This window comes from Thunnus maccoyii, chromosome 19 (genome assembly GCF_910596095.1).
Source record: "Thunnus maccoyii chromosome 19, fThuMac1.1, whole genome shotgun sequence".
NCBI lineage: Eukaryota > Metazoa > Chordata > Actinopteri > Scombriformes > Scombridae > Thunnus > Thunnus maccoyii.
In genome coordinates, this window is record NC_056551.1 from 543519 (window position 1) to 561727 (window position 18209).

The following is an 18209-nucleotide window of genomic DNA, read 5'->3' on the forward strand; positions in this document are numbered from 1 at the left end:
TCACTTGTTGCTGCTTTGTTTATTTCAAAGGGTTTACACTGATGATTTTACATCAGTACATGGATAATAAATTGGAAACAATCAGTGCAACTACTTTACTTGATGCCAATCAAAAAATAATACAAAAAACATTCTGATCATTAAACAAATAATTTGGACAACTGCATTCACTGAGAAATCACTACTGCAAACAATTATTTGTTTCTGTCAGTTTAACAGTAAACTGTATAACAATGTTTTCACAAATAAAGACAGATATGTGTTTCAGTTTCAGAACAGTAAAACAACCTCACTGTAAAAAGACACATCATAAAAGACATGGAATTATGACATTTATTATTTTAGAATTCAACTTTGTCAGTTGTTTGTTTTTTAACAATATATAAAGCCTTCATTCAAAGTTAGATGTCAGTATTACAGCTCCCAGCACTTAATTAACTGAATCTTTTAGCATGGAAAATCAGTCTCATTCTTATTTCCACTAGTTTGTTCTATTGGTAATTGAATTTTATTAACAATCAAATGTTGCCTTTTTACTCCAAAATACTTCAAAATATGTCAAAATACTGTGATGTCATACTATTTAACCTAAAGGATCCCTGCTTTAGGTAGGCTTTATAAAATAATGTAGCCAATACAGAAGTAGTTCATTTTATTTGAAAATATTTGCCAACCTACACTGTGTGTTGTTGAAGGTAATACAAGTTGAATGTATACAATGTAATACAAGTTGTTAATGCTGTTGTTTTTCTTGGAAGGACAGTCTTGGACATTGCTGAATCACACTGTATCAACAAAGGTGAAAAAAACATGAAAAACCAAAGGTTTTCTGGTGCATATTAGATACTACTATATGTTGTGTGAGGGAGGAAGGTTTCTTCTGTGCATTAGCAACTGCTATCTCACATGAGTTTCAGTTTCTTCTTCTTATTTTATCATATTCTTAAAAGCGACAATAGAAAAGTGGGCCTTGATGTGTTCATGAATGTGTCCAATATGTCCAATGTTTGGTCAAATAAGAGAAACATTTCTGGCAGAAATAGTTTGGATAGTTGTGCCCACAAGTGACTTTCTAGTGCACACAAGATAGTTACACATGCATACAAGGAACTTTTATATAATGACAAGATGTTTTCCAATTAACTGTACTAGTGCATGTAACAGTTTCTGGTGCACACTAAATAGCTTTCAGTTTGTAATAGACACTTTGTTGCTCACGTCACTTCAGGGGCGCAATAGATTTACAACTGAACCAGCAAATACAGTAAATCCTGAGAATACTCACATTCACTTGTTTCTTACAATAACAACAGACTTTCTGTTACATGAAGATTCTACCTGTAAAGGGTGTATGCTGGGAGCTTTGGCTGGGAGATTAAACCTTTTTTCTTGCTTTGTCTTTTGGGCTGTCATTCATGTAGCTCTGTAGAGGTCTTTATAGATTGTTGAGCTCCAGGAGAGTTTGGTCCAACACCTGATGCATGTCCAGGTTCTCTTCTTTGGCTTGGGCCAGTTTCTCTGGAGGAGTAGACAAAATCACAGGTGAGCTTCCGAATACATAGCCTGTCTGGAACTGAAGATTGGGAAAATCTAGAGGCCCCCTACAGCCTTCATGCACAGTCTGTGCATTGTTATTCTACCATTAAATGGTTTACTAGAAACACAGATTCAGACTCAAGCAGGTATCAGAGGATCAAAACAGAATGATGAAATGCTACTTAACAAAAAAAAAATTTAAAAAGTGCTTTTAACACTATACTATGTTATTCAATAATTAATTATTTAAAAATTATTTCCTAATAATTTTCTAAAAAATTGTCCAGTTTCCTGGGAAAAAAAAAAATTTAATTTGCTACTAATTATAATGGGGCTGCAACTAATGATTATTTTCATTATCAAGTAATGTTGATTACAATTAATCTGTAGTCTGTAAACTGTCAGAAAAAGATGAAAATTGGCCATCACAAATTCCCAGAGCCAAAGGTGAGGTCTTTAAATGACTTGTTTTGTTTGACCAGCAGTCCAAAATGCAAAGATATTCAGTTCACAATGACATCAAACAGAGAAAAGCAACAAATCTTTGCATTGGAGGAGCTGGAACCAAAGTTTGGTGTTTTTTCTTAATAAATGACATAAATGACTAATCAGTTACCAAAATTGTTATTATTTTTCAAAAATTTTCAAATGATTAATTGTATTAGCACTAAATTACAGGAAAAAAAAAAAAATAGAACATTCATGAGCAATTATTGGAGTTTAGTTAGTGGTATTGACTTTATCGGTAGGTTTTGATTTCCAGAGGAATTTCCTCAAGAGAAAAGCTCCATTTAAACCTAAAACTTTAGGCACTTTAGATGTTTAGATTCATATACATCACACAGGGCTCCTGATTCAATTCAATTTAATTCAATACTGCCAATAATTCCATTTCAACAAGTTGATTGGAATTTGGTGCAGTGCAGTTCAAAATACAGTACTGTCCGTGCATACACATATAATTTCTTCCATACCCAATGATGATGAGTAAAAAGGACTGTAGTGCAAATATAAAGTGCACAACGCATAGCAGCCTAACCATAGTCATAGACATAAAGACATAAAGTGCACAGCGCATAGCAGTCTGACCATAGAAATAGGATTCTACAGAATGCAGAAGTTCAAGAGCAAAATAAAGTGCTTATTACAATTAAAGTTGCAGTGCAAAGTACAATTATAAAGTTCACATTACACTTTAAATGGAGGATCCTGATTGGAGGGGGGCACAAGATCATTAACAGCTCAGTATACAAATTGCAACAGGGTATGTACTGTTTTTAAATCTACTGGTTTTGGTACCAATGGACCGACATCTTCTCTCTGATGGTAGTAAGTTAAAAGACAATTTGCTGGGTGAGAGGGGTCAGAGGACACTTTGAGGGCCTTGCGTTGGATACAGGAGTAAAAGACACAGGACACAGAGGGGAGATCGCAGCCAACTAACCTGGCTAACTAACCTCGGTCCCAAATGTATTCTGCAGTCTAATGCACCCTCACATTGTCCAAAATGACACTAAGGACAGTTGCTCCATTTTTTGCAAACACCAGTTGACCAACCTAGTGTGCCCTTTGCAGGTGACGTTATACCGAACATAGAGCCCAAAGTTCTGTACCTCTCCATGTTTCACACAGTGAGTGACCCCACATAAGAGAAACCGATTACATTCATCAGGTGCATGATAGAGAATATTGGGCCTCATTCACAAAAAGTGCGTACACAGAAATATTAGCTTAAACAGTGTGTACTAATGTTTTAAGCACAAATCTGGGATTCAACAATATGTTCTTAGCTGAATAAGTTCTTACAAATTTGGAACAATCTTAGACCATGCGTACGCACAAATCATAAATGTCCCACGGTCTTAAGAAATGATATAGTTAATTATTAATTAGTTCAATGTAAACAGCATATTAGAACCACAATTATTAAAAAAAAAATGATTGGGCCTAAATATGCAATATTTAAAATTGTGAAATTGCTAATAATACACAATTCATTTACTAATTATAAAATTAATTGCGAAGATGTTGTAATCCATAAATCATCATCATAAATGTAATGAAATTATTAATATATTAAAATTGTCCACTAACATACACATGGTGGTAAGAACAAAATTGGTTGGTGTCATGAATCCAACAGTAATTTTGCGTGCACTTACTTTGTGTGCAAAGTAAGAACATTTCTACGCACATATTAGTGAATAAGGCCCATTGTGAGTAGAAGACTACATTATATTCCACACTGTCTGACAGTAATATATATATTCTGTATCAGCCTGTTCCAGCTCTTAAATCTATAAAATGGCTACACTGCAATGTGCTGATTACACTACGGTTAATGATCTATGAGTTACAATAATTCCATTAAATGGACATGTTCTAGATGTACTGTGCACTACTTTATGATAAACAAATTTTATTTATGGAACACTTTACACAAAAAATTCTACATGACTAAAAAGCAAGGCACCAGGTAGCACAGGACACAAAATCACATTAAAAAGGTACAATGTACAAGGCTAGAATAACCTCAGAATCTCTGTCTGTATGTATGTGTGTCCTTCACATATCTTGAGAACCGTTCAACCAATCTACCTCACACTTGGCGGCTGTATTGCTAGGGACCCAAGGAAGTGCTGTGTCAAATTTGGTGCAATTTGGACACGCAATATGTTTAATATTAATAAACTTCGTATAAATATGTGAACAGCAAGCCGCACAGCTCTGTGTCTGAGCGAGGGGTATGCTGTCCAGGAGTAAAAAGGGCCGGGTGTTGAAGTGGTGACCATCCTCCACTGCTGGAGTGGAGCATTTCTCTGAATCTGGAGAATTTTGTATTAGTGTAAGTGAATATTCTTACTCAGGATAAAATTTGATGATTTGGAAATTGCATAGGGTCTAACTGGAAACGGCTAAATGACGTGCATGATAGTCGAAAAAGAAGAAACTACTGAAAATATGGAATGTGAGTAATCATTAAACCCTCAAGTCTCTGCATGAGTTGTTTTCACCAAAAAATATTTATATTTCTGATTTTTGTACTCCATAATAATAAAACTATAAGCATGAGCATAGCCAGCGTTCAGAGCTGTTCAGCGAGTCAGAGAAAAGTTTCTTCACAGAGCAAGTAGACAGCGAAAACACAGCTTTAATCAAGAATGGACAGACTCTTAGGCTACTTCCCACGTGCAGTTAAAAACCAGTATATCTCATATAAGCACAAATCTTTTGAGCAAATATACCCACTCAAATGATCCAAACTGAAGTCAGAAAATAAACGATCTGAAAGCCCAATATGGTGGATCCACTTTATTTTAGAATGCACGTTTTTTCAAAAGCTTTCTGTTATATTTTTTATTTTTAAATGCAGCCCTCATTATACTTGAAATGAGAAAAGATTCACTATTACAGTACTACAGTGCTTACCATCTGCGTATAATAGAATGTTAGTTTCTTTCATGTTGTTGGTGTATATACTCATTCATACCTATATCAACAGTATTAATTTTTCTATGTGTTGAAGCAGTAATACCAGAGGCCAAGCAATCGGCCAGTTCTGAACAGGCATGTTCAGAACTGACACTGCACTAGTTTAATACAAATATATGCTAACTAAAAGAATAGCCCCACCACTGAAATTCAATCATATTAAAGACATGCTATCATGCCCAACTTTAATGCTTTGAAGTTGTCCATAGAAAATTGATAAACTCATTATTTAATGATCTGAACATACTCTATGTCAGATTTAAATGGAAAAAATACATATTGGGACATTATTTACATTATATTGGGATCTCTGACGCAGCTACTTCCATCTCCAGACTCAGCTGTTTCTGTTACTGAGGACGCGTTGTGTTAGGCTTTTATACAAGCTATTAATTAAACGTTAAAGGTAAAGCTAGGTGGGAGTTATCAGTGGCTGTATTTGCCAGATGTTTAAGCTAGCTACATGGATGTCTCACCTTGCTCTTGATTAATACCCTCCACCCCCCTTGCAGGTGGGGCTGTACTTGTTGCAGCTGTATCTTTCACTTCATTATCTTTTTTCAAATACCTGGCCATAAAGTCCTTGCACCTCTGCTATCATTTTCTCTTTTTTGTTTCTCTCTTCTTTTCTGAGCACTTTTGACAACTGGCCATTCTGAGAGTTTACTAGAGGGGGAGAGGGTCTGGCTAGATGTTAAACTTTTAACCTCACAGATCAAACCATTTTTAGCATTATAGGGAAGGAAAGTTAAAATTGTTTTCGACCACTATGTCAAGGAAAATTAGGAGGATAAAAAAATTGCAAGTTTTTCTGTGACTGACAAATATTATATAAAGTTTTCACAAATATGTACTTTTGACAAATTATTCCAGCTGATTTTTTAAAGGCTAGAGGGCCCTTTTGCGCCTTCCCTTGACCCAGGTCCTGAGACAACTGACCCAGTGTTTCCCCGATGTCGGCAGTCGTGGATACTGTAAAGAATGCTACAGCAGTAGTTGAGTCTTGATGGAAGCATTTATCAGACTTTCAGCAGCAAAAGGAGAGTGATGGGCGGAGACGAGATATGTTTTTCAAGTGGAAAAAGGCTGTTTTGATAAAGAGATTCGCGTAGTGTTTGAAAGACAGGCCACTGTCGAAAATGACTCCAAGGTTGCAGATGTGTGGGGCGGGAGACAGAGTGGAGTTGTCAATGGTGAGGCAGAAGTTTCAGTGAGGGATTTGGGATGAATGTTTACCATATCAGATTTATCACAGTTTAGTTAGAGAAAGCTTACACATCTCCCCACTCTTCAGCCTGACAGATTTAGTATCAAGTCTGAATTGAAGTGCAGACAGACCACACACATAGGCCTACCTGTGTGAGTGGCACTTTATTATGCTGGTTAATCTGAAGTTTGACATGTGCAGTACTAACACTTAATTATGTAACATGTATACAACCAAAATCTATCTTATGTGTGATTATAATTATGTTATACATGTTATCAACCATTCATCATGTGTTTACACCAGTTACAGATATCCAAAAGAGGAGTATAAATGTATATTACAAATGCATCAGAAAAACTGTTTACAAGTACATGATGGTGTGCTACAAAGCAGTTATGCATTACTCATACACTGCTTGTAAATGTTGAATAGAGGAAGTAAATGAAAGTGAAAGAAAGCAAGACTGGAGGGAGTTGTAATACATTTATTACAGAGGGGGAGGGGAAACAGGTTTTACATGAATGTTTAAATAATGAGAAGACATTAAAGACGCTGGTGTAAGACACACAGCATTGACTCGGTGAGCAGTAACTAAACCTTCTGTAAAAAGACCAGTGCTGTGTAAACCAGATACAGCCTGGCACAACAGCTTATTGAAGGGTGAGTGGATTCAGTACATTTCATGACATTTCTAGAATCTTCCAGCTGATAGTACCACTGAGGAATGGAAGAAAACAACAGCAGGTAGGCGCAGAAGAGTTCAGAAAGGAAGGAGGAGCAGAGAGGAAGTGACAGAGCATCTACAGTGTAGTCATGTCATTGAGGGCCAGGTCCAGCTCCTCACTGAGAGCCTTGCCCTTCAGCTTCTGTGCATACACTTCATCTGGAGGAGGATACACACACACACACACACACACAGATAGAGAGACAATGGACCGAGAAGACAGACGCACCCAACGGAAACAAAATGTGGTGAGGGGACAGGAAGCAGAAGTACAACACATTTAGAACAGGATTGAAACTGCTAAGCATCAAACACAATGACCAAGATTCACTGGAGTCAATGTCATCACATCAGCTGGTTACTACAGCTCACTCAGCACAAATAACAGCTACAGCAAACATTTTTCAGCTTGAAGCTGATTCAGCTTAAATGATATCATCCCTGATCTCTATAGACACAAACTGAACACGCCATGCAGTGTTATCCACGAATACCCCATTCAACACCTCCATACTACACATGCCAGAGACAACGGGGTGAGTATCAGACCAAACATACACACTTCCTAGATCAGAAGGGCTCTTCTGACTTAAATTATTAGTGCATTCAAGTTGTTACAATTACACTCTCTGAATCCCTGTTGGATGTCCACACTTCCAAATAATACATGTGAAGAGCTGATGCTTGTCTAAGTCTATGACTTGTGAAACTTGATGTTTCAAGAAAATCTGAGAATTTCACCACTAAAAAAAAATCTTATTCTTATCTACTTTTCAAACCCAGAAATATATCTGGTAGAAACAAGCCCTACTACTTGCTACTAATGGTGGTACCATACTGTAGAAAGAATCATAACACAGTGTAAAAAGTAAAAGTAAGTGTCACATAAGTAAAAGTATAAAAAGTTAAAGTAATCATTATGCAGAATGGCCCCTTTTAGAGTGTTATTTTATTATGTATATGATGCATTAACATATAAGCAGCATTTTAATATTGTAGCTAATTGTAACTACTTTATATACTGTTGGGTAGTTTTATCTATAACAACACATCAGTTTAATAAGTTGATTATACGTAGGTTTGGAGTGTAAAACATCACTATGTAAAATAAATAGAAATTCAAGCTTTTAAATAAATGTCATGCATTTAGTGAATTCTTCACTAAAATGGAGTGAAATATAAAATGGAAACAAGAAGTACCCTTTGACCTGAGTTTTAGTACAGTACTTGTACTCAGTCATTTTCCCTCACTGTACATTCCATGTTACATTTGGGGGCAACCTCATGGTTTAGGGGATAAATCACCAACCATGAACCGCAACATCCCTGGTTAGCGTCCATCTGTCCGTCCGTACTGCAGTCAGCACGAAAATGCTAAAACAGTATTAGTAAGAAACTCAGTGGCTTGCAGAGAATGCTCACACATGCCCCCTTCTGGTTATAGTGTTGGACGTTTATTGGGATAGATGTTCCAAACATGCAGAAGCTGCTTTTGAATTTTATGTCTGCACTTAAAATATTATTTGCCACTTCTATGCTTTTTTAAAACTATTAAATATGATGAATTTATTTCACTTCATGTGTATCTGTCCAATTACTTCTGGACCCCTAAACTTTGGGCACTATGGGCCAAATCCACAAAAGGATTGTGCGGCTTTTGTGACCACTAAACTGATGCAAATGAGACAAAAAGATTAATTAACAATTCACAATTCACAATTCACAAAGCACCCGCAAACTGCAAAGTGCTCTGCCAAGAAAATATCATCATGGTGCGCCCGTGCCATCTGCATGTATGTAAATTAGGAAATATTCATACAGTCGGCACAAAATTGCCCCTTTGTATGCGCATCTTTACAGGATTCTCAAAAAACAGTGCAAATTGCCAAACGCAGTTAGAGTGGTGCTATTAACATCTTCAGAGAGTTGTTAACTGCGCACACATTAACTCCTCACTCCCTCTTTCTCTCTGTCTCTCTCTCTCTCTCTCTCTCTCTTCAAATCTTCAAGTTTGTGAGGCTCGAATGATATTGAATTGATATTTAATGATATCAAGGGCGAAATCTTCAGTCATGTCCTGACAGCTCTGATGGAACTCAGGATTGATCCAGAAGTTCTACTTTATTTCAAACAATTCCACTGTATAAATCTGAAATCTGTGTGTAACAGCTGATCTGTGCAGATGTGTAGCAGAACTCATTAATTAACATTAATTACTGTCAGATCCTGACTGATCTGGTGTTCTCAGTCAGTCAGTCTCAGTCAGATTAACAGCTTTCGCCTATTTTGATGGACATTTCAGTAGATTATGTTATAAATGCAAAATACTACAGAAGACAAAGAAGCAAAATACATGAAAGTTGGTTTGTGATTTTGGAGAGCTCTGTGTGTGTGCACCTCAAGACATGGAATGTGAGGCTTTTGTGTTCTATGCAGTTTTCATTATGGACTAATCTGTGTGCTGAAATGTGGAGAAAAGCCTGAAACAATGGAAACCTCTCCCCTCACTCAATCAGATGCAAAACAAGGGCAAATTGCACTCAGCTGCAAAACGTTATGGGTGTTTGCACCTGCATATCATTAGCGCAAAATCTTTTGTGAAATTTGCGCGTACAAATAATGCACAATTCACAGTGCTATTAGCGGGTGCAATCTATTCTTTGTGGATCTGGCCCTATGTGTTAAAAGGGTGTATGTCTAAAGCTGAGACTTTAATGTAGTATTCATTATTTTATTTCAAATTAAATGTGCTGAAGCACAGAGCCTGAAGAATAAAACATGTGTAACTGGCAGACGTGTTCATATACATTACCAGTCTTAAGTTTGGACACACCTTCCCATTCACTTGAATGACAAAGTGTGTCCAACTTTTAACTGGTAATGTACGTGTGCTGCTCTCCTTTAACCTCACAGACATGGTCAGATGATGACATTTATGTAGTTTCCGCCATTGTAATGAAAGTAAAATTTGAGCTTTATACACAGCTATGAAATCCATGTAGATGAGGGCACCACAAAAGTCACATCAAAAGCTCAGGGTGCCACTTGAGAGCACCCAGGCAAAATTTGACTGATTTGAGACACCCTAGGCCTTTACAAATCCTCACACAACTGTGCTTATCAAGGCCACAAAACTGCAAGGGTGAACACCACAGAAATAACGCTGCATCTGTCATTGGGTAAAAGTAAAACTGATGACCACTGTCTATTTACACACCAAGTATGAGTCTAGTCTCAGGTTGCATAACTAGGAAAGTAAAAATCACCAAATACAAACAAACAAAGAACAAAGTACAACAGTCAGTCTTTATATGAAAAATCTGTGCTCAGAGAGGCACAGAAAATTCTGAATGATCCAACGCACATCCTGAACTCTCGTTGAAGTGTTACCTTCAGGCCAATGGTTCAGAATCCCGAAATGCAGGCTGACCTGGTGTAAGAACTCATTCATTCCATCCTCCATTAAGATATTAAATAGCTACAAGTAGTGGAGTTTATTTTGAGACTAAGCTACTGTGATTTGACTGTTTACTACTTGAGGGGTGTACTACGAAGCAAGTTCAACATATCCAGGCTTACTTTGTGTGAGCTGGCTCCACAAACCCTAAACTGGCACTCAGGCCCTGTTTACACCTGGTATTAACATGCGTCTCAGGTGATCCAATCACAAGTGGACAGCTCTAAGTACAGGTGTAAACGCACCCAAGATGTATTGCGGACGGATTGAGATCCGATCACTCAGACCACATTCGGAGGTGGTCTGGGCCGCATGTGGCCACATTCTTTTAGTAGTGTAAACGCAATGCATCCTGGGCCACACTGACGGACTACCTACTCAACTGATGTCCTCTATTTTCCTGCACACTAGGCACAGGACCCTCCATCCAAAGCTGTTCAATTTGTTTGATAACAGGATAAACAAATTATTTTGTTTTTCATTTGAATTAAAAATGTAATCCACCTCCCGTTTTTTCCTGTTTTTCTCATTCCCCTAAGCAGTTTTCCTCTTCAAGTCGACAATTAGAATAGAAATTAAACCATTAATTTTTCGCTTGTCTGTCTAAAAAAATATTTCAGAGGCTAAACGTTGCTGGATAGTTTCCTCTGTCCTGTCAAGTCGATAACTACAGTTTTTAGTTTTGCTGCGCTGCCTGACATAATGAGCTCAGGATTTATAAGGAGGACGGCTGCTTTACTCCAAACAGTATGAACCTGTACTGTGTGTGTAACAGCTGACCTAGTGGATGTGTAGAAGAACACAGAACATTATTAACATTATATCCTGACCGATCCTGTCGGCGTGTCGGAGCATTAAATAATCAATGAAGTTATGCTGCTATGTCTTGTGCGTAAATGCACACAGTGTCTCTGAATGGAGGGGCGTAGCTGCAGGGAGATGCATATAACTCTCTCTCTCTCTCTATATTCCGACGCGACGCTAGAGTGAATCAATAGGACGGGCATTTGATTTTTGGAGGGGACACGATGTATTGGATATTTGTTTATCCTGTTATCAAACAACTTGAACACAGCTTTGGACAGAGCGCACCCCGAGTCCTCACACCAGTTAATAACAAACGAATTTGGTCTTTGAAAATGGACATCATGTCCGTGTTTATTTGCATATAGAGCGGGGAAGTGAGATCCGATCACAAGTGGTCACTCAGGACGCATGTGGAGATGCATGTTAATGCCAGGTATAAACAGGTTCCTCAGAGATAAGTGGTATCACGACGGTGGTTATCAACTCTCTTTGTTTATCCAGGCTTTCTGCTTCAGGCTCTGTGTGCGTTCCTATAAAAGAGGGCATTTGGCACGTCATTTGGCACAAAATGGACCAATCGTGTAGCGCCTACTTCAGTCAGGAGGCACAGATCATTGTAACAGAGAGCCATGAAGAATATAAATACATTGTACATACACTGTTGTTGCAAATAAGGTGAGAGAGGACTGCTGGCAGAAAATTGCTGATCGTGTAAATTAGTAAGTTAATATATTTATTTTACCACTCAATGCACTCTCAGTGCCTCCCACATTCAGAGGTCTGACTCTGTCCCATGATGAGGGATAAGTGGAAATCACTTTAGTTTTTGGCCAAATCAAAGTGAACTTAATTTTATAGATTGATATCTGTGATTATCTGTGATAAATACCAATAGACTAATCAATCTTCTTTCTTTTTTTTAGTTCAAAGTATTTTTTTCATTTAGTTTTAATTAGCTTTTTTTTCCACAACTTGAAATGCAGTTTGATATATTTTAACATAATCCCATCCAACAAGTAACCATAACCTATTGCGCCATTATAAATTTACAAAATCATATATCAAAACAACTGTATGATAAAAGACTAATTAAGTTTCCAATCTGTGTTCTAATAGCTGCAGTACCAGCAGTGTTAAACGGACTTTGCAGCAAATCGGGTAGTTAGTAAAAGGGGTGGCCGAAACTCGAAACATAACCTGCTCTGGACCAGGTTAAGTTTGCAGCATAAGTTACCATGGTGATCTAGCCAGGTTAAAAGAGAGCCACCTTTGTGACACTGAAAACTATGGCTTTAGTCTCAACGTACCTCGCTAACCCACTAATCTTGCTTCGTAGTACACCCCTCTGGTCTGATTTTATTGGGCTTTTTTATTGAAACTATGGTCTATTTATTGTGACTATTTACAGTAGTGGTACTGTATGATTTTATTTATGGTATAGGATATGATGATTTGATTATTTATTATGATTTTATTTATGGAATAGGATACAAATGACTTGATTATTTATTATCTGGTTTGACAATATTTTGCTTTTTTAAATGATTGTTTTTATTTCCTTTTCTTCTCTACTCCTTTTTATTATCCCTAAAAATATACTGTGTCACTCAACATGAATTTAAGCACGTTTAAACACATTAAGTACATTTAATCTTGAATGTATGTATGATCTATGTTTTACATGCACATGTGCATTGTGACATTGTTGTAAGTGTAATGTGTGATGCAGTGGCTTGGAGCCCAAGACAAATTTCCCTTGCGGGAAAATAAAGTACATCTTATCTCATCTTATCTTATCTTATCTTATCTTATCTTATCTTAAATGACCAGTAATTGAGTTTGAGGTGATTTGATCCTTGCAATCATCACTGTCAATTCACCTTCAACAGTAGAACTGGGATCAGTGAAGTTGTTTGTTACTGTAAGATTATTCACTGCAGGACAGCAAGCAGGCATGTTACTGGTGTCAGTGGAAGTATTGGCAGAGACAACAGGTGAGTGTTGAATACCTTCCAAATCGTCGATGGTCTTCTCCAGCTTGGCCACAGACCTCTCTGCAAACTCTGCACGGGTCTCAGCCTGGAGCACACACCACAGCACATTATCACACACAGCATTTACTAACTCTGTTCATTTACTTCATAAGAAAGAGTAAGCAACAGTAAAAGAAACAATAACTATCTAACAGAAATGTGAATGAAGAAATTTCACCTCTTTAAGTTTGTCAGTAAGAACTTTAATTTCCTCTTCATATTTGTCCTCCTTTTGTGAGTACTGAAATCAAAAAATAAAAGGTATTAACAAAGTACAATTAAAATACATTTACTGCTATTAACTACTAGAGGGAGACAGACATAAATGGATTTCAAATACACTTCTTTGCTATATTACTTTAGGAGATAATTGATCATTTTTTAAAGAAGGACAAGTAGGATAATTGTGTATAACTGGGTGCGACACACATAATGAAACAGTAAAACATTTACTGCAGTTTTTCCAGAATCCTCAAAAACTCTAACTCTAACTTCTAACCATGTAGATAAAAAAACATTCAGTCTGCTAATAAAACTTTAAATTTTACTTCACATTGTACAGTGTGAGTCCAAATTGAAATGTTTTATTGTCAGGGACAGATCAAGATGTAATGATAACATACTGTATGAGAGACACAAAGTAGGGATACTTGTTACCATTTAAAGAAACTTTCTTCTGGTCAAATGAAGGAAAAAAAAACTGAACCCAAGGATCATTTGTTCAAGGACTTTCCTCCTTCTGAACTCTTGGTTCATGTGCAGTTTTTCATGTTTCTACAGTAGATTAATGAGGACAGTTTAATGCAACACATCCTCATAATTAAATGACCACATAGGTCGATTGTACCATGCACTCCAGAACGACCCATTGGAAAGTTTTCTAATAATATAAACATCAGTATGAACAGCATATATGCAGCCTGACTGGCCGATTCTGAGGCTGAATGCCCCTCTAGCTCCTTCTGTACCTTCTCAGCCTGGGCCTCCAGTGACTTCAAGTTGTTGGTGACATTTTTCAATTCTTCCTCAAGGTCACCTGATTTACTGAGCAATGTAAGAAAAAGGAAAAGCAAGAGAAGAAAAAGGAGTGATTTGAAAGGTAGGACAGCAGAAGAGATCAAACCCTGACACTGTTTATAGAACCACTCCAACATTTTTGTCTTACTCAGAGACAGAGGAAGGATATCTATCATTGAACTGGTCGGTTTACATCTGACTCTGAGTAAAACAGCGATGAAGGGTTTCAGCAAAATGCCAAGGAAAAATGTAGGTAAGTGGTAACAGGAGTCATGACACTACCCTGGATGGATGGCAGATTACAGCCAAAATGTAGATTTATCAGATCAATCATAAATTAAAGTGTAAGTCTCTTGTCATTCTATATTTTTCTTATTGTCATCAAATCCAATGTAAAGACCAAAATCAACGTGTTAGTCTGTCTGTCAATACTTTCTGACTTCCCTAACAACTCCAAGCTCATTGACTCCTACTGAAGACATGACCTGTGATGTGGCAGCATGTGGTTGCTTTATGGATTCTTTGAGCTGTTTTTCACCTCTCAAGCTACTTACAGGCTGTCATTGTGATTGGTGGAGATAGTTGGGCCTGAACACAGTTTGATAGGAGGCTCTGCAGACAGACTCAGGACTGAAAATATGCTGCCACCTCCTCCACATATTTCTGGTTAAAAAAATAATTTATTCTACATTTTAATTTACAGTTAATATTCTTGTAAAAAGACGCTAGAATTGAACATCAATTAAAGACGTGTCTGGGACCATTGTCCTTGGTTTGACTTTGGCTGGAAACCTTTGTTGCATGTCAAAATGCAACAAAGCACAATGCTAAAATAAATCATAAAAAAAGTTGATGCGGTAAAGTACAGCACTCTTTTTAGTAAAGATGCGAACATAATGTTATCTGCGGATCAAACCACAAGTGATTTTAAGTAGTGATGGTACATTATGCAAAGCATGATAACCAATTCCATCATAATCATCATCATCTGCCAGATAATTATTAAATGAATAAAAAATCACAACACTGCATTCAGTTGTTTTTTTGTCAAGTTTAAGACCTATTATATCCCCCTAAATAATGAACACTTTCATGTGATTTGTTGACAAGAGGAATAATATAAAATATCACCAGACCTATCCTTTAAGTAGTGCTTGGAGGACATGCATAATGTCATAGGGTGTGAGTGCAGGTTAGACAGAGAACAGAGAGAGGAGTGTAGAGGCTGCAGGTTGGAGGAGCACAAGGCAGCAGGTCAGTTTGTACAGTAAGTACCTCTTCCTCTCCGCACATCATGGACTTCATATTTTGGTCCATTAGTCTGAGCTCCTCCTCCAGCTCCCTCACTCGCCTGCAGGGGTTAGTCCACAGCAGGACGTCGGGCGTGGGGGAGGACAGTGGGAAGGGTAGCCATAACACAATACAAGTCCCATACAGGCGGTGGTGATGTATTGAGGCATGCATTACATGAAAACACACAAGAAGAGAACACAAAACACTCATCCAGGGGCCTGTACCACGGAGCCTGATTAGTGTGCTAGCCAGCTATCTTTGGGCTTAACTTAGGTTTTCCAGTATCAAGAAGGTGGCACACTTTTAACCCTGGTAAATCACCATGGTAACCTGCTCAGAGGATCAGATCAAACCCTGCCAGCAGCCCGGCCACCAACCTGTTCTAGGCTTCCATTTCCACTCTGGTTTTAAAAGAGAGCTTCTAATAAATGGAGGGATAGATTACAACACTAAACACATACTGATGATTTTAGCTGCATTTTAATTGTTTCTTCATTCCCCAAGAAATTGTTGACAGTGTTGATGATTTTATTACTCTTGATGATTCTATCAGCGCATCTTAGAATAATACAAGGCGACTTTGTGAAGATAGTTGGAGGAAGATAGTTGTAAATAAAAACTAAACTCTTAACTGTCTCTTAATTGTCACTATAAATCAATATTTCCGGCAGATACACTGTGGCGGTACTGAATGGGTGACTCCTACAACACCTCATCAGGCATTAACTACTTTTTCTCCCTAAAAGTAATGTCAGACTGTTAATTTAACCTTTTTATGTGCATCACCTATTCAGAATAATTTCAGTTCATTATCTGACTAAAAAGCAAAAAATACTCACTCTACTAAAGATATACACTCACTGACCACTTTATTAGGTACACGTGTGCAGTCTAATGCCATCCAGTACAACAACTCTGCCATAAATTCTACTTTCACGAAGCTCATACATTTTCAGTTTTCGTTGATGTTGTCAGAAAGGTGATAATTCTACTTTGTTTATTATTGAGGTGGTTGTGGTGCACTGGAGTGCATTACATTAAAAAGTGTTCCTAATATTTTGCCTCTTCATGTACAGATGGGTGACAAGTTAAAGGAAAAACCGGTACAGGCTGGACCCAAACCATGCCAGCAAAATGCCCCCCAAAGCATAACAGAGCTATCAGATCCCCTCACTGTAGGGGTCAAGCAGTCAGACCTGTACCAGTTTTTCCTTTAATTTGTCACCCATCTGTATGTTGGACAAAATATTAGGAACATCATTCAACATAATGCACTCCAGTACACCACCACCACCCACTACGGCCTCAATAATAAACATAAAGTAGAATTATCACCTTTCTGACAATGTCAACAAAAACTGAAAATATATAAGCTTTGTAAAAGTAGGATTTATGGCAGAGCTGTTGTATTGGATTGCATTAGATTGCACAGGTGTTCCTAATAAAGTGGCCGGTGAGTGTATGTATTAATTCCCACACTTATTTGAAGCCTTAGTATTAATATTTGGAAATTATTTCTAGTGTTTCTACATCTTATTCTATTGTAGTTATGTGATTATATTGTTTACATTTCACCCTGTTGAATATGACTTTTTGCTATCTCTCTCTCTCTCTATATATATATATATATCATATGAAATACTTAGTTCATTCTGCAGCTGTCGCTTGTAATGAACAACCCCGCCTCTTTCACATGAACACACTCATAGCCTCATAGCTGGATAACCTAAAGTTAACAGAGCTGGTTGATAGCCAGCTTCATGATACCGGTCATGAACGACGGCCAATGTGGCTCAGTGAAGCCAAATAACCCAAAGAGAGCTAGACTAAGCTGAACTAAGTTGAACTTGATTTGTCGTACAGGCCTCTGGTCTATATGTGATTAATGCATATGTTATGCCTTATTCCTACAGCTGGTGATTCATACATGGCTACATGAGACTAGAGTACAAGAAAATATTGCACTAGTGCTGACATGGTTAGTTGAGTAATCATTTAGTCAATCAACAGAAAATAAATTGACAAACATTTTTAATAAGTGATTAATTGTTTATGTTGTGTATAAAACAAAAGTGCCACACGTAGGTTTCAGCTTCTCCAAAGTGTGGATTTGCTACTGTTCTTTGTTTCATAATATGGTCAGCTGATTTCTTAGGGTTTTGGACTGTTTGTTGGATAAAATAAGCTATTTGACATTGTATAGCACAAACAGTCAATCAATGAATTAACAACAATCATTAGTTGCAGTTGTTAAGGGAATCATTATAACATATCCATTATACATTTACAATTCCCAGTACTATAAATGTTATTGTAAAGTAAGAAATTAATCAATGACAGGTTAATATGTGAGATCACACGCTGTCATAGTAGTGATCATGTGATCTCTTCTATGAATAAACATGAATAATGTACAGTGGCTTTTATGTTGGTTTAAGTTTGCATAGTGCAGGTGTTGACTTACGCCTCAGCCACCTCAGCACGCTCCTCTGAACGTTCCAGATCACCCTCCAGGATCACTAGTTTGCGTGCAACCTGCAGACATTCAGCACACACTGAACCTGAATCTTTCTAGTTAGTAGAAGAATTCTCATTTCTTACTCTGTTTAGTAAGAAGATCTGCCTATATACTAACCTTTA

The 18209-nt window shown here is 37.4% G+C and overlaps 1 protein-coding gene across 9 annotated transcripts in view; it reads right to left on the minus strand.

The window, feature by feature from the left end:
- tpm2 (tropomyosin 2 (beta)) overlaps positions 1-18209 on the minus strand; it is a 41420-nt gene continuing 23211 nt past the window's right edge. For 2 of the 9 annotated variants that reach the window (XM_042394396.1, XM_042394398.1), the window contains 5 exons: positions 18034-18104; positions 14228-14303; positions 13438-13500; positions 13236-13305; positions 1-1518 (listed from right to left, as the gene is read on the minus strand). In XM_042394396.1, coding sequence (XP_042250330.1) covers positions 1436-1518; positions 13236-13305; positions 13438-13500; positions 14228-14303; positions 18034-18104 — 363 coding nt within the window. In that variant the 3' untranslated portion in view covers positions 1-1435. Of the gene's footprint in view, positions 1519-6707; positions 7122-13235; positions 13306-13437; positions 13501-14227; positions 14304-15551; positions 15628-18033; positions 18105-18209 lie in introns of those variants that run through there. The other 7 variants (XM_042394395.1, XM_042394397.1, XM_042394399.1 and 4 more) reach the window with 4 other exon arrangements.